The sequence below is a fragment of the Elgaria multicarinata genome, chromosome 16 (assembly GCF_023053635.1).
Source record: "Elgaria multicarinata webbii isolate HBS135686 ecotype San Diego chromosome 16, rElgMul1.1.pri, whole genome shotgun sequence".
In the NCBI taxonomy this organism is placed as follows: Eukaryota; Metazoa; Chordata; class Lepidosauria; order Squamata; family Anguidae; genus Elgaria; species Elgaria multicarinata.
In genome coordinates, this window is record NC_086186.1 from 27,804,627 (window position 1) to 27,830,148 (window position 25,522).

The window sequence follows — 25,522 nt, forward strand, 5'->3', positions numbered from 1 at the left end:
TTGTCCAGCTGCCTCTTGAAGGCTTCTAGTGTGAGAGAGGCCACAACCTCACCAGGCAACTGATTCCTGAGTCATGTGTATACACACACACACACACACACACACACGGGTGACCAACTGTCAGGATTTCCCCGGATTTGTCCTGGTTTTTGTTCTTTCCATGGTGTCAGGGGGGATTTTCTATAATTTTCAATAATGTCCTGGAATGATACACCTTCCTCTTTAAGGCTGCCATTAGCATGGCAAAGGGAATGACATGCTTTCTTGAGGCACATCATTCCCCCACCCCGAGCTCCAATGGTTGAGCCGTGGGCTCAATTGAAGAAGCCGAGGGACCGCGGACAGACGCAGGTAAGGCCCCCCTCCCCCTTGGTCCCTTACCGGGCTCTGCAGGAGCAGAGCGGGCCTGATCTGAAATTTTTGGATCGGCCCGCATCGGGGGGTCCGTGCACACCCCTAGTATTGACTAACGTGTTGTCTGAACAGAGCCATTTACACACATATAGACACACCTGCTTCAGTTTGGAGGTGCAAAACTTGTATTAATGACTGAAGGGACTTCTTGCCCAATCCCATGTTTATTCAGAAATAATTTCAACTAAATCCACCAGGAACAGTTGGGCAGGGCACCTCACATCAGGTACTCCCCCACCACCCCACATTACCAGATATCCCTCCTCTTGACAGATTCATGAGCTGTCTGTGACCAGACGCCTCTATCCCCAGCGTTTTGGGGTGTCGTGCAGGCAGCTGCCATGTGTCCAACACATTTTGAGGCACAAAATAGTTCTCAATGCTCCTGATGGGGTAGATCCCTTTCCCTTACTGTGGCTCTGCTTTCTGCTTCTCTTCCATATTTGCAACCAGCTGTAATTATACAAGGAAGAGAGCAGCAACCATGTGGCTTGTGCAGCTCAATACAGTTAAATGGGACAGTACCCTCTAGTGGGCATTTTATTGTGTAACTTTGCCTTCAGAGGGCAGGTATTTCATGTACCCTGCCCTACCACTAATGGGACTTTTGATGTACATTCTAATCACAGCCTTGCAGTGCAATTCTATGCTCATTAAGTTCCCTTTAACTCAGCTGGGCTTACTTCTTCTGAGTAGACCTGCACTCTTAATGTCTGGATGAAGAGCGCCAAGAACCCAAACCAGTCCCTTTTAAGCAGAGCAAGCGTCCCATTCTGCAGTGCTATTTCAATAGAGATGTGCAGATTCTATTCCAAGACTCCTGCCTTTTCGATAAAGGAGCTTTGTGGGGACAAAGAGGAAAAGACCAACAGCAATTTAACCTTACTTGAAGTTGCCATTCAAACCGCTCAGAAGCAAAGGGCTTGAGTCCCAGGTTTAACTTCAGGAGTAAACTATTTCCGTTTGCTAAAGGCAGATGCAAAAGCGTTTTTACTGATGGGAGCTGAACGCTTCCTGGAAAGCTGCTTGCTCTGTGTTCGCATCCTGGCCGGTTTCATAATCCATTTTAACATAATGGCAGGATTTTTCCATCAGTGCCGCTGTCAAAAATGCAATAGCTATTAATCAGGAGCAGAGGAAAACACGCTCCTTGTAAACTCATCTTTGGCCTGTCTTGTTTTGTTGATTTATATGCTCTCACTCTCCTGCCAAAATAGAGCTCTGTTTAAAATAATTGCAGGGTGCAGGATTCGGCTGGATACCTTACACTTCACTTTCTGCAACAACCATTGGTTTTTTATAGCAGGTCTTGTTTACAAAAGGTCATACCGCAGTAAACAATACTCAGCCCTATTAAGATGGAGGGGGGTATTAAGTCAGCAGGACTGGTGGAATGGCCCTGCTTCCTCTCATATCTCTGGGGTGCTGATGTTCCCTTTTTGCCTGCTCCTGTCTCCCTTGCTTTGTCTTCTCCTCACTGCCTTCTTCAAAGGTTGAAACTAGGGCTGTGCTCCGCTTCACATCGGAGCGTAGAAGCAATATGGAGGCGGCCTGATTCGCCTCCAACAAAGGCGGAGACGAAGCGGGTCGGGGGGGCTGCGGATCGAGGCGAAGAGGATTGAGACCAAGCGGATCCTTCGCCTCAATCCGGAGCTCCGGAAAAAAGGTAAGTGGGGGCTTACTTTGCGCTGCTGCAGTCCATGCGGCGACAGCGGCAGAGCCAGGTAAGGGGGCAGAGGGAGTGGGGCTTACCTGCCTCTGTCGTGTTCCGCCGGCGGCTTCAACCGAGGCTGAGGCTCAAACTGGAAGACCAGGCCGCAACTGCAGCCTGCCCTTCTGCTTTGAGCCTCGGCCTCAGGTGAAGCCGCTGCTGGAATGCGATGGACGCAGGTAAGGAGGGGGGGCCTTACCTGGCACCGCCGCTGTCACCACAGTCCGTGTGGCAATGGTGGCAGAGCCAGGTAAGGGGGCAGGGGGGAAGGGTCTTACCTGCCTCTGTCGTGTTCCGCCGGCGGCTTCAACTGAGCCCAAGGACTCAAACTGGCCTGGTCTTCCTGTTTGAGTCCTTGGGCTCAGTTGAAGCAGCCGCCGGACTGCGATAGATGCAGGTAAGGAGAGAGGAGGGAGGGGGCCTTACCTGGCGCCAGTGCTGCGGAGCTCCGATTCAGAGCTGGAGCTCCGCAGCGGAGCGGAGCGGCCCATAAGTGGATTGACGCGGGGAGGAGTGGGCCCGATCCGGAATTGACAGATCAGGTGCGGAGTGGATCAGGGGTCCATGCACAGCCCTATTTGAAACCAGTATGTTAGATGGGCCCCATAATCCAGTGCAATTGGTGCCATACCGGGTGGATGGCTTTCCTCTTCCCATGCCCATTAGAATATGAGCAACAGAATTCTGCAAAAGCTGAAGCTTCCAAGGGCTGACCCATGTGGAATGAATTGCAGCAGCCAAGCCTAGCAGTTACAAAAGCATGGAGAAAAGTGCCACTGGCAAGGTCTTTTTGATCCTGAAAGGGACAGAGCCCACGCATACTTCTAATCCAACCACATCCTGCTTCTCAGAAAGGAAGGTCGGATACTGAGAGCAACCCTATGCTCCTAATGTGATCAGATGGAAATGTCACCGCTCCATCTGTCACAGGTAAATCCATCCCCTCCAGTATCTGAGAATTTCCCATCAGCCCTTGTCTGGATTCAATAACTTTAATCTATTTGCCCTCATTCACAGCCTCCAAACGGTGGTTTAAGACTGACTGCAGCTCCTGAATGCTTAGATAATTGACTACAGAGAGTGATACCATCAAGGCTGTAAACAAAGCCAACCCAGAGATCTTGATGAGGTCAGGGATCTTCACAAAGAATGAACTAGCAGCCAGGCTCAGTTGTGATTTTCTTGTATTGCAGCACTCCCTGCTGGTTACAATTTGACGGAACAATTCTTTGCAGGCAGTAGGACTTCAAACACCTTCCCACCACTAACTTCACAAGGCTGATAATGCTTCCTAGCAGGCTTGGGGGAGAAATTCACCCCATGCACACGTTAATGCAAATTTACCTACTTTCACACTTTCGAACCGATACGCAAATAGATCTTTAGTTATTTTTTTAATTTTGCCCTTTGTGATGGAGTTCTGCAGTCAAGAAATTCACATGAAAATTCACATTTCAGTGAAAATAACATTCAAGAATGCATTATATTAGTAAAATTGCTAGGAAAAAAATGTATATATTAGACAAAATTGCACACAAAAGGCACAAACATGCACAAAAACGCATATGGATCTTTCATGTAAGATTTAAAAGTTCTGGACAAACACAATTTAAGATTGGAAAAATAATCTCAAAGCTTTGGATGACACAAATTTAAGATTGGGAAAATGAGAAACTAAAGGCAAAATTATTGTTGTTGTTGTTGTTATATTTATTTGTATTCCGCCTTCTGCCCAATACTGGGCCTCAAGGCGGTATTGCAAAGTTTAAAACATACATTTTAAAACATAGGAAAAGAAATGTAAAAAAAAAAAAGTTTAAAATACACAACAAAAATTGACAAAGTCAGAATCATAGAATAGCAGAGTTGGAAGGGGCCTACAAGGCCATCGAGTCCAACCCCCTGCTCAATGCAGGAATCCACCCTGTCGTGGATTCGTCCATCACTAATTCTTTACTTGCCATTCCTGGTTTGGGATTCAGTTCAGATGAGCAGAACTGGGATGTGAAAACCTTAAGTAAGCTTCAAACTACAACCAAATTGCATATTCACGCCATGTAGGGAGACTCTCCCCTAAATGTGTCTGTCCTTCCACTGGGGGCTAGTGGCTCTCATGTCAGTGGGGCGATAAATCCGCTCCAGGTTTCAGTCAGAAGCAGTCAGAATTCTAAAGGAGTTATCACAGGTGTGAAGGACCTTTAGAGTTTTGACTGAAACCCGGAGCAGATTTACTATCCCACTAACATCGGAGCTGCCAGCTAAAGTTCCATTCAAGAGCCAGTATGGTGTAGTGGTTAGAGTGGGAGTCGGGAGATCCGGGTTCTTGTCCCCACTCAGCCATGGAAGCTCACTGGGTGACTTTGGGCCAGTCACAGACTCTCAGCCCAACCTACCTCACAGGGTGGTTGTTGTGAGGATAGAAATGGAGAAGAGGAGGAAGATGTACACTGTCTTGTATTCTTTGGAGCAAAACAGGTAGGATATAAATGCAATCAATCAATCAATCAATCAATCAAGAACGGTATCCAAGCAGCCTGATGAATTCACATAGAAATAAGGCACAAAATATGACCAGCCCCTGCCACCTCAGGTTTAGTCTGACTGAGGCCATCAAACCATACAGGTATGCGACTATGCTCTTTTTTTCTTCTTCTCTAGTGCTAGCAAAACGTATTTATTTAATGAGTTTCTGTCCCATCTTTTCACATATAACCCTCACAAGGCAGCTTTCAACAGATGATAGATACAAGCTCTCTAACAATAAAAACATTAAACTAAACAGCAGCAGCGAAAATATCAAGCCGGCATAAAACCAACAATAAAACAGCACAGAATAAAAAGGGTTTTAACAGTCTGCTTAAAAGCTACCAATGAGGGTTCTGTTCTTATGGGCGAGGGTATTCTGCAGATGTGGGACCACGACTGAAAGGGCCCTGTATCTGGTACCCACCAATCTGATGGATCTTAGCCCCAGACTGCAGCCCAGGACCTGGGCACATGGGTGCAGCCAGTCCTTCAGGTAACCTGATCTCAAACTGTTTGTGGCTTTAAAGGTCAAATGCAGCACTAGATCAAACCTAGAAATGAATAGGCCACTAATGCAACTAGCACAGAAGCTGGTGGAACTTGGATGGCCTGCAAAAGCATTCAGGCAGTTGCAGTCTGTACTGGTCTTGAACGACAGACCCACAGAGAGATCATTGCAGTAATCTACTCCAGGTACAGCTATGGCATGTGGAATCGAATGACCACTTTCACCAGATAGGCTGTTTTACCCACTGTAAGCCTAAGCTACCTGCACATCCGTTAGTGCTTGATCTAGCTGCATACCTTCTTCAGGGGGAGTTTGGACAGTCAGGAAGATAAATGTGCAGCCCATCTTTCCACCTGGGGGTGCCTGAGGCAAAACACAGGCCTCAGTATTAAAGTTAAAAAAATAAACACAGATAAGGGCAGACCAAGTCATAAAACAACTCAGCCAGAGAAACGTAAAAGTGGGAAAGCATTTTGTTTTCCCTTCCTATTGTATATTTATTTTTTCCTCGCTCTTTTCCAAGTCAAAGTTACTAGTAGTAAATGAGATTAAATTGGACATCTAGTGTCAGGAAGATAATGAAAAGTTCAAATGTGAGGTTCACTGTTTTGCCTTTATATATTCATTCTCTCTCTCTCTCTCTCTTTCCCACCCACCAAGAGAGAGAGAGAGAGAGAGATCTCCATCTCTAGTAGACAGGCAGAAAAACGAAACGGAGGTTTGTTTTGAGTTTGGCTGACATTTACTTATTTTTTAGAAAAGCCTACCAATTTATTAAACTTTATATTTATATTATTGCAATCAAAGAATTAAAAGTTTCCTCTTTGCATAATTAGAACTGAGAAGGCAGGAGGGGCGTGCAGGCAAGAGATTGGAGACCTTCAGCCTGGTTACTGTAGGCCAGGTGTTCAGGAACAGGACTTTGTGTTCTGAAACTGGACACCTGAACATCTACCTCCCAGTGCAGAACAAAGTGAAAAACAAAGTGAAAAACTCCTCATCTCTCATTCTCTCTTACTGTCAATGATGTTACGCTTACTCCGGTCAAGGAAGCTCGTAGTCTAGGCTTTATATTTGATTCCTCGCTCTCCTTTATTCCTCATATTGAGACAGTAGCTAAATCCTGTTGTTTTTTCCTGTATAATATTGCCAGGATTCGATCATTTTTGTCTGTCTCTTCTGCCAAGACTCTTGTTCATGCATTGGTTATTTCTCAGTTGGACTACTGCAACCTTCTTCTCACATCAGTCCGTTGGTTTCTGTTCACCACTCTGCTGCTAAGATCATCTTCTTGGCTCGCCGCTCTGACTTCTTCTGAAATGTAACTCCACTTCTGAAATCTCTTCATTGGCTTCCAATTCACTTCAGAATCCAATATAAACTTCTCCTGTTGACCTACAAAGCTTTTCACTGTCTAGCTCCTTCCTATCTTTCCTCTCTCCTCTCACACTATTGCCCCGCTCGTGCTCTCCGCTCCTCTGATGCCATGTTTCTCACCTGCCCAAGGGTCTCTACTTCCCTTGCTCGGCTCCGTCCATTTTCTTCTGCTGCCCCTTACGCCTGGAACGCTCTTCCAGAACATTTGAGAACTACAAGTTCAATCGCAGCTTTTAAAGCTCAGCTAAAAACTTTGCTTTTTCCTAAAGCTTTTAAAACTTGATTTTGCTCTGACTTTTATACTGCCTGTTTGGTGCATTCTCTTCCCCTCCTTATTGTTTTATTTGATTTTATTAGAATGTAAGCCTATGCAGCAGGGTCTTGCTATTTATTGTTTTACTCTGTACAGCACCATGTACATTGATGGTGCTATATAAAATAATAATAATAATAATAATAATACCAACAACAACAACAACAACGCACCAAGATATCCCCTACAAGGGATGCACGTCTTGCCATGTACCTTTACAAAGCTTTTCTTATCCAAGTGAACAGGTATTTGAAGGCGATGTTCCAAAGGAAAAGGGGCAGGTTACCCTGTTAGAAGTTGAAAATGCAAACCTGGTGCTGAGGGCCTCCATCCCTGGTCGGACTTTGAAAAAGTGTCCAATCGAGAAATAAACACCCATCAGAATCCCACAGGACTTTGGGGTTTTAAGGTGCTGTTGTTTAATTGCAAGGCCCCTTTTGCCCCCCTTCTCAAATTGGCGTCCTCCAGACATGTTGCACTACAACTCCCATAGTATGGGAGTTGTAGTCCAACACATCCGGAGGGCACTGATTTGGGGAAGGATGCCTGGTGGTCTGGATCTGGAAGACTTGAGGCTGCACCTTCCTCTAGATCTGCCTTGTTTCCACTCGTTAATCCTCCTGCACGGGATCCCAGCAGCAGTGGACTGAAAGACTTGAGGCTACAGGTCAAGCAGACACGAGTCACTAAACCACCTGTCAGGGATGCTTTAGGGTGGATTCCTGCTTTGAGCAGGGGGTTGGACTCGATGGCCTTGTAGGCCCCTTCCAACTCTGCTATTCTATGATTCTATGATTCACACTCCGTTCATTCCTCAACAATTATAGGGTCCCTTGTGGGTCTTCTCCCCAACCCCCAACACACACACACACACATGCTCAGTAAATGGAGGTTCCATTTAGCTAGCATGGTTAATAACTACTGATAGACCCATCCTCCATGAATCTGTCTTAAGAGTTCTCACAAGAGGCCCCTTGCAAAATTGGGTCCCCCAAAACAAGGGCTTCTTCAGATCCAATTCCATCCAAAGGGTGGTTCACACATGCGCATTCCATCATTTGATGACTGCCTGCATCTCGTGATAATCTGCATGTGTGAATGGCCTATTAAACCACAGACAAAGGTGATCATAAAACTCCAAGCACAATGCTTGTCAGTGACGTCAGTCCACTGTGTAGAGGAATCAAGTGACGTGCACGCTCGTCTGAACCAGCCCTAAGACAAAAGCCACTGCTACTGCCAGAGAGCACAGACATTTACTTTATTATTTACATTTAAAATTATTCATTTGCTGTACAACAGTCTCCTTGTATGGCACCAGGTTGACTTTTAAAAAATAAGAAGAATGATAATAAAGCAAGGCTCTCTCTCTCTCTCTCTCTCTCTGTGTGTGTGTGTGTGTGTGTGTGTGTGTGTGTGTATCTCTATCTGGGTAGGAGGCAGGCGCCAGCATGTGACATTCCGTTCCATGATTCTGCGTTCGGTTAAGCGGCTGCATATGTCTGGGCCGAGACGTCCTTCGAGGGCTTCACTGCGCTGCCTTCAAAACAGCCATGTGGGATCCCAGGTTTTCCTGAAGGTAATACAAGAGATGGAGCTCGTAATGTTCTCCAGACTCGGGGACTCTGATGCTGTGCCTTTCCTGTGGATAGATCTGACAAGGAAAAGGAAGTTAAGTCCACTGTTTTCTGCTCTGTTTTAAGGGTGACTCACACGCTCAGCACAGAACTGGAGCTCAAGCAGGCAGTGCGGGGATGGGGTATGGAATCCGCCTCCCCCCCTAGAAGGGACTCAGCAGGAAATAATGGGCCCAGCTCTGCCTCTGAAGAAAGTGGGAGGAGCCACCCTAGGCAACCTCAGCCACCAAAGAATGCCGTTTTCCCCACTTACGCATGAGAAACTGCACCTGCTTTTTCCCCTCCTTGACATCCAATCGCCCTAAGTGGCAAGAGTCCTCCAGTGTCTTAAGGCGGCTAGATATCAAGGGGAGGCCCAATGATGTCCAGAAACCATGGCAAAAGGGGGGGGGGGTCCATATCTCCCTAAATTCTGCAGCCTTTGAAAGGTTAGTGTTTACAATTTTTTAAGCTTCTTGATTAAGTTCCTTTATTTTTATTTTTATATTTAATCATCTCTCCTGCCAAGCCTGTGCCTACCTTGTCTGCCTCAATTTAACAACAGAAATCTGGGGAGGCCTTCCTCTTAGTCCCACCAACATCCCAGGCGCGCCTGATGGGGTATGCAGGAGAGGGCCTTCTTGGTGGCTGCTCCAAGGCTCTGGAACTCCCTTCCCTGGGAGGCCAGGCTGGCTCCCTCTGTGCTACACTTTCAGAGGCAGGCAAAAACTTTTTTGTTCTGTCAGGCTTTTAGAAACTACTCTGGACCTGTGTTAATGTATTGGATGATGATGATGATGATTAATAGCATGTTGTCTGTCGGGCTCCGTGGACTATTTCACCCCATTGAGTTGACTATTTCGGCCGCCTACAGAGTCCTCCAGCAAGAGCGACCAAAGCGGTGGCTGCCACTCTAGTCCAGCCAGCAGAACTTGCAATGGCTGATGGGATAACAGCGGGAGGGCAGGGGATGTGTCAATCAAACACATAGTTGACTAATAGTCAACTTGACACTGGGGTTAATCCACTCCACGGTTGATTATTTATTTATTTATTTTTATTTATTACACTTCTATACCGCCCCCATAGCCAGGGCTCTCTGGGCGGTTTACAGAATTTCTAGAATTGAGATAAAAACAAGTATACAAAATTTAAAATTCTAAAACACAGAACATACACACATAAAGCATTAAAAACCGTTAAAAAACTAAACGTGGGTGATTAAGATGTGCCGCCATATGCCTGGGCAAAGAGGAAAGTCTTAACCTGGCGCCGGAAAGATAGCAGCGTTGGCGCCAGGCGAGCCTTGTCAGGGAGAACATTCCATAGACTGGGAGCCACCACCGAAAAGGCCCTGTCCCTCATTGCCACACTCCAAGCCTCTCTCGGAATAGGCACTCGGAGGACGACCTTAGATGTTGAACGTAGTGACCGGGTATATTCACGTCGGGAGAGGCGTTCCGTCAGGTATTGTGGACCCAAGCTGTGTAAGGCTTTATAGGTCAAAACCAGCACCTTGAATTGGGCTCGGAAACATACAGGCAGCCAGTGCAAGCGGACCAGAGCAGGTGTTATATGGTGAAACCTTCTGGTTCCCAAAATCATGTCCCGTGGGGCGTACACCCTTGATAATCAACCCACCATTGACTATTGTCTTGTCTGAATGCAGCCAGATGCTGCAAAAGGTAAAAACCAAGCAGATGCTGGTGGCTCCGATGTCAGTGCTCCAGGTTTCAGTCTGAACCAGTCAGAATTCTAAAGGAGTAATTCAAGGAGTGAAGCACCTTGGGTATCTCCTTTAGAGCACTGACTAAAACCCAGAGGGGATTCACCGCCCCACTGAAATTGGAGCTACCAGCCTCCACAGGAGCCTGTGGAGACACGGCCTTTGTACCTGCACTGTACAGCAGGCCCGTATTGTCTTACCTGTAAATCGTAGGGCTTCCCAGCCCTGACTAGAAAACTCAGCAAGATGCTGGTGTGTGCAAAGTGAACGTTTTCGTCCAGGAATCCATGCAGCAACAACAACCGGTTCGGCCTAAAGAAACCGGCAGAAAACGGGAGGGGGAGAATTAAATTTTTCTTACTGTCTTTGTACACACTGATGACACACATGTAGTTGGTACCTGCAGGCAAGAGGAGGCTGCAACGGCAGTCTTTCGTGCCCATTGCCAACCCCCATCCCAAGCGTCTGTGTGGGGCAGAAACTTTAGCCACGACTATATTTTTAAAGGAGAAGGTTTGGGAGACAGATCTGAAGATACAGATAGGACAGCAGAGTTGGGTAGGACTTTGGAGACAGAGAGTGTTGAGAAATATGTCAGTAAGAATAAAGGAGAATTATTATAAAATTGTATGGAGGTGGTATCTAACCCCGGTTAGATTAAACAAGATTAATAATCAGCATTCAGCAGATTGTTGGAGGGGTTGTGGTGAAAAAGGAACGTATTTACATATGTGGTGGGATTGTAAATATGTGCAAAAGTTGTGGAAGATGGTGTTCACTGAGATTGAGCAGATTGTTGGAATGAAGATAGAGGACACACCAAGGATTGCATTACTCTCACTGCAAGAAGATCTTAAATGTACTAAAGAAACTAAGGAACTGATAATGAATTTGCTGACGGCTGCAAGGTTAATCGTAGCTAGGAGCTGGAAGACACAAGGAGATTATTGTATTGAAGAATGGTATAAAGAAGTGTGGGATATTGCTATTAATGATAAAGTGACATGTAATATTAAAATGAAAAGAGGTATAGTAAAAAAGAACGATTTTGAGGGAATTTGGAAAAAGTTCTTAGTATTTGTGTTTTCTAAGGGAAGCGGGAACCCACCAGCAGAAGAAACTATGAGTTTCTGGAAACAGGAATGAGATCCCGAGGTGGGGGGTGCACTTTTATGTTTAGCATGAATATGTTTAATAGACTAGTTTGAATATATGATACAAATGCTATTTTATGTTTATGTATTATGTTTTTTTTAATTTTGTTAATTGTTGTACAAGTTAATAAAAAGATTTTTTTTTAAAAAAAAAAAAGGAGAAGGTGTATCCGTCAATCACCGTCGTATCGCCAAGACCTAGCCGCCTGAAACATGGCTTACCGACTGAGGGGTTTGCACCTCGGGGCTATTTTGTTTAGTTTTTTAAAAATGCATTAATTAGTTTTCATTAATTTAAATGTATCTGCATGGTTGAACCTTTCAGCCACCGGGGCAGTCACCTAACCAGCACACGGCTTCGCAGTCCATACAGTCTGAAACCAGGAGAGATTAGTAGGCCGAAGGACACCGTTAAACACCAGCCCCCTCCCTTCTGTAGCCCCCACCCCACCTCCCCAGCGAGGAAAATGAAGTGGGCAGGCCCCCTCCAGCATTTCCAGTCACTAGGGCAGAGTTCCCTAACCAGGGCATGGTTTTGCAGCCGATATAGTTTGAAGCCACGGAAGATTAGCAGATGGTGGGAGTTATATGCCTGCCCCCTCCCTTCAACTGTGGGGCAGTCCCCCCTCAAGGGAATGGAGTGAGCAGACCCTTCCCTCAGGGGGCTATTGGGGTACACCATGGCAGGAGCCACATCTACGGGTACCAACAGCCATGGCCTCCCTCAGATAGGGCAGGCACAATGTGGAATCCAATGACTAAAGTCCTACTCAGAGTAGACCCATTGAAATGAATGGGACTTAAGCTTAAGACCCATTCATTTCAATGGGTCTACTCTAAGACTTTCATTGGATTCTACCCAATGTGTCCACCTCAGAGCTGTATAAATATATTTGAACCCTTTGTTATGACAATATAAGGACTATTCTCACCCATGCAAAGCGGGATCCATTCCCCAGTAGTGTCATAAAATTAATTAGTGACAAAATGAATTGACACGAGTCAAACTGGGAATCTAGAATGGAGGACACGATAGTCATCGCATCTAAAATCAGAGTTATAATTCACTTTTCAGGTGACTATTCAGCTATATTTATGTGCGCAGCCTTTCACGCATGCTAAGATTACTCTGTTGACCATTTGCAATGTCGTCCTTTAAAAAAAAAATGTAGGGGATGTGTATGTGATGGGGTGGTCCTACCTTAGTATCCCAATAAAAACAGTTTCCAAGTAAAGTTCTGCATACGACATTTAACCCACATCATGAGCACTTAATAGAATTTCACCCCATAATCAAATATTTTCTGTTCAATTACTTTTGGCTGTTGGAAAAACTGCTCAAATAATTTATACAGCATGGGAAATTAACGACACACATGGAGTAAACATCACTGGAAAAGTGAGTTAAATCCACATGTGAAACCAGATGTCTATTGATTGGGAGCAGCTGAAAAAATTCTGAATGATTTTTTTTCTGGAATACCCAGAAGCTGAACCTCCAAACCTGGCTGTCCTGCACTCTAGGGGGAAACAGCCCCTGCCTCCTCCATTTCTTCCGCCCTGGGGAGAGAGGGGCCCTCGCCTGACCACCCTGAGATAGGAAACATCACCTGCTTTCTCTCACCCTGTAACAAGCCTGGCTAATCTACAGCCAGCCACTGGGGTGGTGTGTCTAGCGGATGCACTTAATTAGCACTGGGGCTAATTACATAATCTGAGTCAGAGGGTGGTCTGCCTGCAATTTCTTGAGGCAAAAGTTAATACTTTAATGACAACAAGACTAGAAAAGCAGATTACTCGTAATGTGCAATGATTATGTAAATGCCCATTCAAGTTTATTAAGTGGGGTTTTTTTTTACTGCCACACAACCATTTAAGCATTTAATTAGGCAAGAAATGCAGCATTAGGTCAGAATTTAACACAGCAGGGAACAAGGGGGAAACCACACACTTACTCGGAAGGAAACTTATCGGCTTGCATAGCCACAGAGCCGAGGTAATAACCCTGTTCATTGTTGTCCGGGTGTCCCATGTAGCGTTCGGTATATCCAGTGTCGTAGAACAGCCAGAGTGTGACCGGCGCTCCAGCAACGGCAACCTGCAAGCGAATTCAAAGACAGCCATCAACAGTTTGCAAAAACTAGGGTGACCATATGGAAAGGAGGACTGGGCTCCTGTACCTTCAACAGTCGCGTTGAAAAGGGAATTTCAGCAAGCGTCATTTATATGCATGCAGCACCTGGTGAAATCCCCTCTTCATCCCAACATTTAAACCTGCATGAGCCTTGCCCTCTTGACCAGATACAAGAGGGCAGGGCTCCTGCAGCTTTAACTGTGGTGATGAAGAGGGGATTTCACCAGGTGCTGCATGCATACAAATGACTCCTGCTGAAATTCCCTTTTCTGTGCAACTGTTAAAAGATACAGGATAAAAAAAAAACCTACTCATGTCACTGGAGCAGACATGCATGATAGAGTATGTATTTCCCTATACCCAACTCAAGAGATTCAAGTAGAGAATAAAGCCCAACCACATGCGTGATAAAAAAAATCCATGTCAAATGAACATGATAACCTTGTCCGTATATAACAGCTGATGGCTTAATTAACCCTTGGCTTGTTCAGTTACCCCATGAATCAGCCGCCGGATGTTTGAGCATATCATGGGTTGTTTTTCCATTCATGGGTTCTCCCCTCTCTGGTTCCCAGCCAGTATTCCAGGAGCTTTTGTGACACCAAAGAGTCTCCTCTGTAGCCTGATGAAACAACCCACACACAACCCCCAATTCTGGGTTTGGACGTAACAACAGCCCATTGTTTGAACAACTCGCAGTTCACAGCCCAACAACAACCCATGAATTCTCTTCATGGGTTGTTCATGGTTAACAACCCACAGTTAACCCATAGTCTTGAATGTGAATGTAACAACAAGCCACGATTCAACAAGCCACGATTCAACAAGTCATAGGTTGCCATTACGTGTGAACAGGGTCAATGTTTTTTTAAAAGCTGCAAATGGAAAACAGACATATACCAAAAAGAGGGCTCTCCAGCATACATTTACATACCTTGAAGATTTCCGGCCTCTGCAGCAACGCCATAAGGGAAAGATACCCTCCGTAGGACCAGCCGTGAATTCCAACCCGGTCTAAATCAATGAATTCATACTGGGAAGCCAAGTACTGCAAACCTTCCACTTGGTCAGTTACTTCAATTTGTCCCTGTTGGAAGAAGAATATAAATAAATGTGGAATGTCAAGGGTGGAGTCCCTCCCTTAAGAGGGTCCCAACTCCCAAATTCGATCCCTGGCGTCTCTACTTAAAAGGATCCCTGGCACCAGAGTTGGGGGGGGGGATTTTTTTTCCTGCCAGAGACCTTGAAATACTGCTATCAGACATAATTAAGCAAGAGTGGGCTAGATGAACGCATATCATGACTTTTTAATAGGCAGCTTTGTATGTTTTTGTAATCCCTAATCTAGACAACACTCAAGTACTGCAAAAAAAGCCCCACAATTCTTTCTACTGTCAGCATTCTTATTCATTCACATCTTATTCTATGAAATTATATTGTCTGCTAATAAAATGTAAAGTTGCAGCAGCCACACCTGCACAAGAATGTTTGTGCTCATTCCACAACCTACCATCTTATATTTAAAGGCACCTTCGAACTTCAGCCCACGATGGCAGGAGCCCCTGTTGTCAATCACCACGACAACGTAACCCAGGGAAGCCAGCGTGTTCAGGCGGAAATACTTGACCCCTTTAAATCGGTTGTTCACCAGCTGCACCTAGAAGGAAGCACTGAGAACCTTCAATATTTCTCATGCAGGTGCATTAATATTTCAAGGGTATAAAAATTGACTAGTCATTTCTTTTACAAATAAAAACATTTAAACATTTTCATGGGGGTTTGCTCGCTTCCAAAATGCAATGATGGGTATAGGCCTCTTTGCTTGCTTTCATAGAATCATAGAATAGTAGCGTTGGAAGGGGCCTATAAGGCCATCGAGTCCAACCCCCTGCTCAATGCAAGAATCTACCCTAAAGCATCCCTGACAGATGGTTGTCCAGCTGTCTCTTGAATGCCTGTATGAGAGCCCACAACCTGGTAACTGGTTCCATTGTCGTACTGCTCTAACAGTCAGGAAGTTTTTCCTGATGTCTAGCCGGAATCTGGATTCCTATAACTTGGGCCCGTTATTCCGTGTCCTGCACTCTGGGAGGATCGAGAAGAGATCCTGGCCCTCCTCTGTGTGACAACCTTTTAAGTATTTGAAGAGTGCTATCCTGTCTCCCCTCAATCTTCTCTTCTCCAGGCTAAACAGGCCCAGTTCTTTCAGTCTCTCTTCATAGGGCTTTGTTTCTAGACCTCTGATCATCCTGGTTGCCCTCCTCTGAACACGCTCCAGCTTGTCTGCGTCCTTCTTGAATTGTGGAGCCCAGAACTGGACGCAATACTCAAGATGAGGCATAACCAGGGCCGAACAGAGAGGAGCCAGTACCTCACGCGATTTGGGTGAGGTACTTTCGTTCCATCCCATAATCTAGTTAGTATGCTCTGCCATGTTCTCCATCCTCAACCTGGGACACTCCAGATGTGTTGAACTGCATCTCCCAGAAGGCGTTCTGGGAGTTGTAGTCCAACACATCTGGAGCGCCCCAGGTTGAGGAAGGCTGATCTAGTCCACACTCTGTTCACACAGTGGCCAACTGTGTCGACCAGGAAACTATAAGCAGGACACAGGTGCAACAGCACCCTCCCACCCATGTTCCCCAGCAACTGCCTCTGATACTGGAAGTAGCACATAGCCTTCAGGGCTAGTAGCTATTGATAGCTTTTGCCTCCAGGAATTTACCCAACCTCCTTTTAGAGCCTTCCAAATTGGTGGCCATCACCACATCTTGTGGACGTGAATTCCACAGTTTGACTCTGTGCTGTGTGAAGAAGTCCTTCCTGTTAACCGTCCTGAATCTCCCACCCATCAGCTTCATGGGATACGACCCCATTGGGCTCTAGTATTATGGGAGAGGGAGGAAAATGTTCCCCTCTCCACTTACTCCACGCCGTACATGACTCACCTGGGGGCCTCCATATATGAAAAGCACCGTTGGGTATTTCTTCCCGGGTTGTAGATTGTGGGGCTTATAAATCATCCCATAAAGCACAAATCCTGAGGAACTCTCAAAAGAGAAGATCTCGGGGGGCACATAATCTGGGAGGGGTCCTGCAGGAAGGAAACAGTTGTTATAATTTGCGTTTAATGAGGGACGCGGAAACAGAGACAGCCCTCGCACACGCTTTGATCACCTACAGTTTCCCAATCCCGACAATAATACACCATCTTAATACACATAGCCCCAATTTAAACCCAATTTAAACATTCTATGTGTAAAGCGGTAGAGAAATGAGTATGAGAACATGCCCTAGCACAGCGGTTCTCAACCTGTGGGTCGGGACCCCTTTGGGGGCCGAATGACCCTTTCACAGGGGTCGCCTAAGACCATCGGAAAACACGTATTTCCGATGGTCTTAGGAAACTGTATTGACTGAACTATGTCATGTATCATCTTTTGTATTATTAAAGCTATTGTTATGTATTATTTTCATTAGCAAACCATCCCATGACAATGGATCGTGTAGAGAAGAACGAAAATAACATAGGATTGTGCTATAAAAGGCGGAAATTGCTTGGCCATAGCGGGCCATGTCCATTGGCATCACGGACAGCATAGGTACTAGCCAATAGGGTTTGAGACTATAGGAGTGTAGGAAAATAGGAAGCTGCCTTATACTGAGAAAGATCATTGGTCCACCTAGCCCAGTAATGCTGACACTGACTGGCAGCAGCGGCTCTCCAGGGTTTCAGGCGGGATTCTTTTCCTCGCTCTACTTGGAGGAAACGGGGATCAAACCTGGGACCTTCTGTGTGCAAAGCAGGTGTTCTATCACATTGAGCTATGGCCCGCAGTTCTACCTGTGTGGGGAAATTGGATATAATAAGCACAGCAGGTAAGCAGTTTCCCCACAGTGGAAGCTAGTTGAGGTTTGCATCTTGCAACCAGGTTCCGATTCCACGCTGCAATCCATATGCCGTCCTACCAGTTTGAGTGGATTACACACACAAGGAATAGCTTCACAGGAAATGGTTGACATGAAACGGCAACATTGGAACATCTACAGCCTCGGGGGCAAATGTCCTTTAACCTCTTTAAAAGCTTTGCACGGAGTTTGAAATACCTGCAGTATCTAAAATGGTGGCACAGAATTCCTTGGCCATGTGGGCAACGTCGTCTTCAAGGCCAGTGAGTTTGTAGAGGGATACCTGGTGTGGGTTCTTCTGGTTGCTGAATTTACAAATGACCATGTCGCAGTTCTAGGAAAAGGAGGAGAGACTGAGGCAGCCTGAGAGCCACCATCGGCTCCGACGTCCCATTTCTTTCCCTCCACAGACTCTTCTCAAGAACAAAAATTAAAACTATGAACCTGCTCCCTTTCTCGCACAGAGAAATATGAGGCAGAAGCGAGGTTTGTAATCAGTAGTCATAAATAGAATCAAAGAAGAGTAAAGCTGGAAGGGGCCTCTAAGGCCATCGAGTCTAACCCCCTGCTCAGTGCAGGAATCTACAATTAAAGTATGCTGGACAGATGGCTGTCCAGCTGCCTCTTGAATGCCTCTAGTGTGGGAAAGCCCACAACCTCCCTAGGTAGCTGGTTCCATTGTCGTAATCATAGAATCATAGAATAGCAGAGTTGGAAGGGGCCTACAAGGCCATCGAGTCCAACCCCCTGCTCAATGCCGGAATCCACCCTAAAGCATCCCTGACAGATGAGAACAGCCCTGAAGCTGAAGCAGTCCAAGTGAGACCCATCTAGCCCAGTAGTGGCTAAAGTGTCGGACTGGGAGTCGAGAGATCTGGGTTCGATTCCCCACTCGGCCATGGAAACCCACTAGGTGACTTTGGGCCAATCACAGACTCTCAGCCCAACCCACCTCACAGGGTTGTTGTTGTGAGGATAACATGGAGAGGAGGAGGATTATGTATGCCGCCTTGGGTTCCTTGGAGGAAAAAAGGCAGGATATAAATGCAATAAGACATACATACATTCATCCTGTCTCCAACAGGATTCAGCCATATGCCTTCAGGAAGCTCACAAGCAGAGGGGCAGGATTTAAGAATCCTGTCCCGTTTTATCATTCCAGGAAAATGATAAACAATCACTAAAAACGGTTAAACAACAGTTTCAAAACAAAAAGAATGACACAGAGAAGGCAAGCAGCGAAGACAAAATTACCACCACCGATATAAACAATAAGAACAAAGACAGCCCGCTCCGGTTCTTTGGCTCCCAGCCACTGGTTCACAGAGGTGCTCTGCCCCTATACATGTGGGATCCATATGGCCTTTATCCCTACTGGCCATTGGTAGACCTATCCTGCATGGATTTGTCTAAAGATAAAAGAAAGGCACCTCTGAGCATGTGTCAAGAGCTTTTTTCTTGATCATCCCAGAGTGCAGGACTCAGAATAATGGGCTCAAGTTACAGGAAGCCAGATTCTGGCTGGACATCAGGAAAAACTTCCTGACTGTTAGAGCAGTATTACAATGGAACCAATGACCTAGGAAGGTTGTGGGCTCTCCCACACTAGAGGCCTTCAAGAGGCAGCTGGACAACCATCTGGCAGGGATGCTTTAGGGTGGATTCCTGCATTGAGCAGGGGGTTGGACTCGATGGCCTTGTAGGCCCCTTCCAACTCTGCTATTCTATGATTCTATGAAAATATTTCATAACCCAAAGCTTTTAATTTCCGCCCCCCAACCCTTCTCTAAAATAGAATTTGGCCCTTGTGTTAAGAGGTTCAACATTCCTGTTGTACACTGACCTCAGCTCCTTGCAGGAAGGCTAGGATAAAATTCAATAACTAAAATACAGCTCTGGGTGACTCTAGCACTCTTCAAATACTTGAAAGGTTGTCACACAGAAGAAGGCCAGGATCTCTTCTCGATCCTCCCAGAGTGCAGGACACGGAATAACGGGCTCAAGTTACAGGAAGCCAGATTCCGGCTGGACATCAGGAAAAACTTCCTGACTGTTAGAGCAGTACGACAATGGAATCAGTTACCTAGGGAGGTTGTGAGCTCTCTCGCACTAGAGGCCTTCAAGAGGCAGCTGGACAGCCACCTGTCAGGGCTGCTTTAGGGTGGATTCCTGCATTGAGCATTGGACTCAATGGCCTTAGAAGCCCGTTCCAACTCTACGATTCCCTTCATTACAGAGCAGAAGGGCAGAACCTCCTGTAGTCTGAAGGCTGAATTCCACGATGTTTAGTTAACTTACGGAACTTACTGCCACAAGATGTGGCATTTCAACCCTTTTAGAATGGGGGTGGGGGGAAAGGCACAAAAGCGAGGAACCACCGAACGATCGTGGTCTGGGAGAAAAGGGTGGGGCTGTCTGGGGAATCCCAGACGGCTAGATTGTTATCCTGGGCCTCAACGTCTGCACCCCTGTAAAGAGTAAGCCTGTGTTGCTTCCCCCACTCACTTAGGGGCTCCCAGGCAGAGGGCCAGGCCACCTAGCCGCCTTGATTGCTTGCCTGTTCCTCTTTTTAAGGAATTCATCACAGAACAAAGCCACGGTGAACCAGAGCAGGTACCTGACTAACACAGCAGGCGTGCGAGAAACCACGTTCCGTCAACCGCTTCACCTCTCCAGGGTTCTCGTAGTTAACAACGTACAAGTGATGTTCCAAGGGAGAATCCTTTGTACCTTCAAAATATACCAGTTTTTTAGCTTCATCCACCCGGATCTGATAAAAAACACATACACACAAAAAACAAAAAAACAGAAGTGACCCAAGTTTGTACCGTTAATGATTCCCACGCTGGATTTAATTCTTTGTTCTTTTCAATTGCCCAAGGGGGAAAGTTAATTCAGAACCCAGAAATGCTCTAAAAAATTGCATTTTCTTCCAGCATCCTTTTCCCTTCCTGACTTGATCAAGTTCTGTTCAATCGATCTCGAAGATGAGTCCACCGTGCAGCTGAATTACATGACAGAATAGACTACACAACTTTCATGCACGGCAGACCGCTTTTGACTGCTTCCACAAGTAAAACAAAAATCGTGCAAATTGAAAACTAGCACATCAGGGACATGGGTTCTATACCAGCCCTTTATCTCTCTATCCTACCTCTCAACCTGCAGGAAGCATTCAGAAATGTAATTCGCACATTTAAACCTGGAAATCTAAAGTAGTTCACTCCATTTTACCACTTCTCATTTTACTCTCTGCCCTGCAGCAGAGTAAAACCACAACCTTTAAGCAACAGCATAGGGAGGAACAGATGAAGACAGGACATTGTGTGTGAAATGGCGCCGTAAGATATTTCAAAGTGCTTGCCCTAGCACACAGCCATTTGGGCTCAGCTGCTGGCAGCAAAATGTCTTGGGGCAGTGCTGTATGTGGCTTGGGGTAGGGTGGCCATATGGAAAGGAGGACAGGGCTCCTGCATCTTTAACAGTTGAATAGAAAAGGGAATTTCAGCAGGTGGTCTTTGTATACATGCAGCACCTGGTGAAATTCCCTCTTCATCACAACAGTTAAAGCTGCAGGAGCTATACTCTAGTGTCCAGATCCAGAAGAGGGCAGGGTTCCTGCAGCTTTAACTGTTGTGAGGAAGAGGGAATTTCACCAGGTGCTGCATGCATACAAATGACACCTGATGAAATTCGCTTTTCTATCCAATAGTTAAAGATTCAGGAGCCCTGTCCTCCTTTCCATATGGTCACCCTAAGCAATGCTAGACTGGTTTTGCCAAGCCTGGAGGGCGAGGATGGTGATCTACGCTGCCCTGTGCCCGTTTCTGCACGTCCAGCTATTTTCTATGTGCCGACAGACCCAGTCTGCCAACAGAAAGAAACCCATGCAGGTTCTGATGCAAAGCTCTGCATTGCATGATCTGTGTTTGCCTTCCACGTGTGGAACGATCCCGTAACAGTAATGTGCACGTGGAACACCTTCACCGTGCCCTACGAGCGGACAGGCGTTTTGTTTAAGCCTGAGCTTTTGGGGGGGGGGGTGTCACGCCCCTCCTAGAAGAGTCCTCTTCAGAGGAGGAAGCAGAGCCCCCAGAAACCAGGGAGACACCACATCAAGGACTGGCACCAGACCAAGAGGAGCTTGGGCCTTTGGGGGAGACAGCTCCAGGGCCTACTCTGACTCTGGAGCAGAGGCTGAGCAATCCCCTGACCCCCAGGAGTGTTGTTGCAACAAGCCAGTGAGCCTCCTGTAAGGAGTGCTCGGTTGCAAAAATGGTCTCCTCAGGAGAAAGCAGCTCCTCCTGAGTAGGGCTGAGGCCAGAGAGCTCTGATGGACAGCAGCTGAGCCTGGGTGGGGCTCAGCAGCCTCTGTGAATAAGAGCCAGCAGTGAGAGTTTGCTGGTTGCTGGAAATGACGTCTGGTCAGCTTCTCTGGTCTCTGCCTTGTTCCTGAGTCTCTGTGCTACGGCCTTGGACCTCTGCTTGACTCTGCTACTGGATGATGTATGTATTGGGCTGCCTCACTGTGTTTGGTCCTTTGCCTGTTTGACCCCTCCTGCTTTGCATGACTCTATATATTGGACTGGTTGCCTGTGCCTGTTATCTGGACAACTTCTGCATTTGCCTGAACTTAAAGCTTGTCTGTTGGAATGTCGGTCTGCGGTATTACTTGGCCTTGTGGTCAGCTGTATAACCAAGAATGCTACAACTGGTGCAGGACAGTGGGGGTGGGGAGATCAAGCACATATTTGAGTTCTGGAAAGCCTTCATCAGAGAAAGGTAAAACAAGGGGGCTTACATTAGAACCATGTCGGCCAAGGACTTCCCATTCCCCGCCAGTAATCGGCAGTTCCTCTTTGATGGGGCACAAGAAATCGCCTACAAAAGCAGAAGCAAAATTACGACACGTCCATGCAGGATTCCCACCCGCCTTTCCTGTGGTTCACCATTTTCTACACAATTTATAAACGGGGGATTGAAGAAGGTGCAGCCGGATATGGCTTGCTTGAAGGATCCACTTCAGTACTGCCCCCCCTCTTCCCCCCCACCCCCAGTGTTTATGTACAGGGTTCAGTTCTGCAATAGCAAAAGGTACATTGAAGCTAGGGTGACCAATTGGAAAGGAGGACAGGGCTCCTGTATCTTTAACAGTTGTATTGAAAAGGGAATTTCGGCAGGAGGCATTTGTATATATGGGGAACCTGGTGAAATTCCCTCTTCATCACAACAGTTAAAGCTGTAGGTACCCTGCCCTCTTTTAAATCTGGTCACTTTAGTATAGCTCCTGCAGCTTTAACTGTTGTGATGAAGAGGGCATTTCACCAGGTGCTGCCTGCATACAAACGACACCTGCTGAAATTCCCTTTCCTACGCAACTGTTAAAGATACAGGAGCCCAGTCCTCCTTTCCATAGGGTCACCCTATTGAAGCAAATCTGCCACTCCATCTGAGAAAGGCAGTATCTGGAGCAGCCTTCCCCAACCGAGTGCCCTCTAGATGTTTTGGATTTCAACACCCATCAGCCCCAGCCAGCATGGCCAATGGTCAAGAATGCTGAGAACTGTAGAATAAAACATCTGGAGGGCACAAGGATGGGGAAGGCTAGTCTAGTGAGTTGGTTTTACTAATAGGGAGCCGGGGTTCAACCCCCTCCATGGCTAAGACTTGTATTTATTTATCTACTATTAGCATTTATATACTACTTTATCAGCTAAAAGCCCATCGAGGCAGTGAGGCAAGGCAGGGGAACCTTTTGCATCAAGCCTGGTCCAATGCTGCAAGCTCAGTTAATGATATAAATGAAACAGATATAAATGAAACAGATCTGCAAACAGTTGTTTAGTTTGCATACTGCATTCTGTCAGCTATGGGGCAGGAACGGGCAACACGCTAAAGCTTACTCTTTGGCTACTGGGCTGACAACCGTTGCCCAAAGGACCTTCTCTTCTGCCGCTCCCAGACCGTGGAATGGCCTGCCGGGAGAGATTCGCCAACTCAACAGTCTTCTGGAATTTAAGAAAGCCATAAAGGCTGATCTCTTCCGGTAGGCCTACCCAGTTAAATTTTAAGATGCCCTTTAATAATGTGCTGCCTCTTTATTAGTTTTATATGTTTTTAATCAATTATATGTATTTTATGGTGTTTTGTATTTCTGTTGTACCCTGCCTCGTTCCAGAGGGAGAGGCGGGTAAGAAATAAATATATTACTATTATTTATTAAGAACATAAGAAGTCCCATCATTCTGGATCAGACTGAGGGTCCATCTAGTCCAGCACTCTGTTCACACAGTGGCCCACCAGCCATCAGCCAGGGACCAACAAGCAGGACATGGTGCAACAGCACCCTCCCACCCATGTTCCCCAGCAACTGGAGCACACAGCCTTACTGCCTCAAATACTGGAGACAGCACACAACCATCAGGGCTAGTAGCCATGGAGAGCCTTCGCCTCCAGGAATTGATCCAACCCCCTTTTAAAGCCATCCAAATAGGTGGCCGTCACTACATCTTGTGGTATTATTAGGATTTCTTTACATAAAATCCATCAAGCTTATCTTCATAGCTGTAAGAACTAGCACCTTATTTAAAAATAGAGTGCAGTGCAAGCTGCCCGATGTAAGTGCAGAATGTTAAGGGCCCCAATGGGTTACGCTCCAACGAGAATGCCTGTCTGACCTGTAAAAAAAATAGAAAAAGTTGGGGGAGGAAACCCTCCAAGGAAAGGAATTCCCTCCACCAACTAAGGATGCTTATTGTATTCCATTCTATTTCATTTCACAGTTTTGCTCACGCTCTGCACTCTTCGCATATTTAGCTTCTTATCCCTCCAAGGGTCTCTACTTCCCTTGACCAGCTCCGTCCATTCTCTCTTGCACCTCCCTACTCTTGGAATTCCCTTCCAGAGTATTTGCGGACGATTGGTTCAATTAATGTTTTAAATCCCAGTTAAAAAAACATTGTTTTTCAAAGTTCCTGGAATTTTAATTTAGATTTTAATGATTTTTGGTAGTGTTGATTTTTTAGTTTTGTAGTGTTTTCCTGTACCCGTTTTGTGCATTCCGTTTGGTTTTATTCTGAGATTTTATTAGAATGTATGCCTTGTGGCAGGGACTTGCTATTTTAATCTTATCCGGTATATTGATGGCGATAAATGAATGAATGAATGAAGACCGAAGCAAACAGGCTGAAGCCGGTTACTTGGAGCAGGGAGTCCACCATATGATCGCTTGTATCTGCTCTCCTTTAAAACAGTTGTGATTCTGTACAGATGCCGGAATCCCGTTTTGCACTCAGAGGCAAAGATGAACTCTATCGCATCCTCACAAGTTTGGGGGAAAACATGGAAGATATCATGGATCTGTGGAAATAAACGAGGGTTGAAAGTGAAAGCAGACAGCAGATGGGTTTGTTCAGACTGGTATGCGAAATCCAGCCCACACAGCCCCGAGAGCGTGCCTGAAGGTTTTCCGGTAGGCAGACAGACCACTAATTTCCATTTAGAAGCTTTAACATTTGTCACCATTGTGTAGTTGACATTCTCCCTCCAAGCAATCGGAACAGAAGTGCAGAACCTCTCAGGCCGCATCCAGCCCTCTGGGGTCCCAACTGGACTCTCCAGCCAGTGCGGGATTTAGTAACAAGCCAAATAAGACATGGCTCAGGGCCTCATGTTATGAGAGGCCTCTAAACATGTTGGAGACAACTAAGATGATGTTGCTTTGGCTTAAATCTGTTGGAAAGTCTGTTCTAACTTACAGCACAGTTACTTTATATAACGAAAGTGTGGCGATCTAACACTGTTGAACTACAAGCACTCCCTAACCTTTCATTACCCTTCCTATAATAATGTAACACATTTCCCCTTTATTTTTATGGTATGGGGCCTCTGAATCTTGATATGGCTTAGGGCCTCAGCATGTCTTAATCCAGGCCTGCCTCCTCACATGGCCACACCCCTTCCCCTGACTGCTAATTTTTAGTGATTTCCCAGTTTTTGTGCAGTTTTCTCCCATTTGAAAACTTTGACAAAAAGAGCTTTAAGATAAAATATGCTGATATTTGTGGGGGGGGGGGGGTATTTTGGCTCAATTCCATTTGCCTTTGGTCCCACCCACCACCGGAACGCAGGCTCT

The 25,522-nt window shown here is 46.1% G+C and overlaps 1 protein-coding gene across 1 annotated transcript in view; it reads right to left on the reverse strand.

Moving 5' to 3' along the window:
* Positions 1–8,093: 8,093 nt before the first annotated feature.
* DPP8 (dipeptidyl peptidase 8) overlaps positions 8,094–25,522 on the reverse strand; it is a 36,747-nt gene continuing 19,318 nt past the window's right edge. Inside the window, exons 11-20 of the mRNA XM_063142444.1 lie at positions 24,588–24,747; positions 22,190–22,269; positions 20,006–20,158; positions 17,587–17,722; positions 16,428–16,573; positions 14,990–15,136; positions 14,414–14,566; positions 13,301–13,443; positions 10,392–10,503; positions 8,094–8,503 (exon numbers count right to left, since the gene is read on the reverse strand). Coding sequence (XP_062998514.1) covers positions 8,378–8,503; positions 10,392–10,503; positions 13,301–13,443; positions 14,414–14,566; positions 14,990–15,136; positions 16,428–16,573; positions 17,587–17,722; positions 20,006–20,158; positions 22,190–22,269; positions 24,588–24,747 — 1,356 coding nt within the window. The 3' untranslated portion in view covers positions 8,094–8,377. The remainder of the gene's footprint in view (positions 8,504–10,391; positions 10,504–13,300; positions 13,444–14,413; positions 14,567–14,989; positions 15,137–16,427; positions 16,574–17,586; positions 17,723–20,005; positions 20,159–22,189; positions 22,270–24,587; positions 24,748–25,522) is intronic.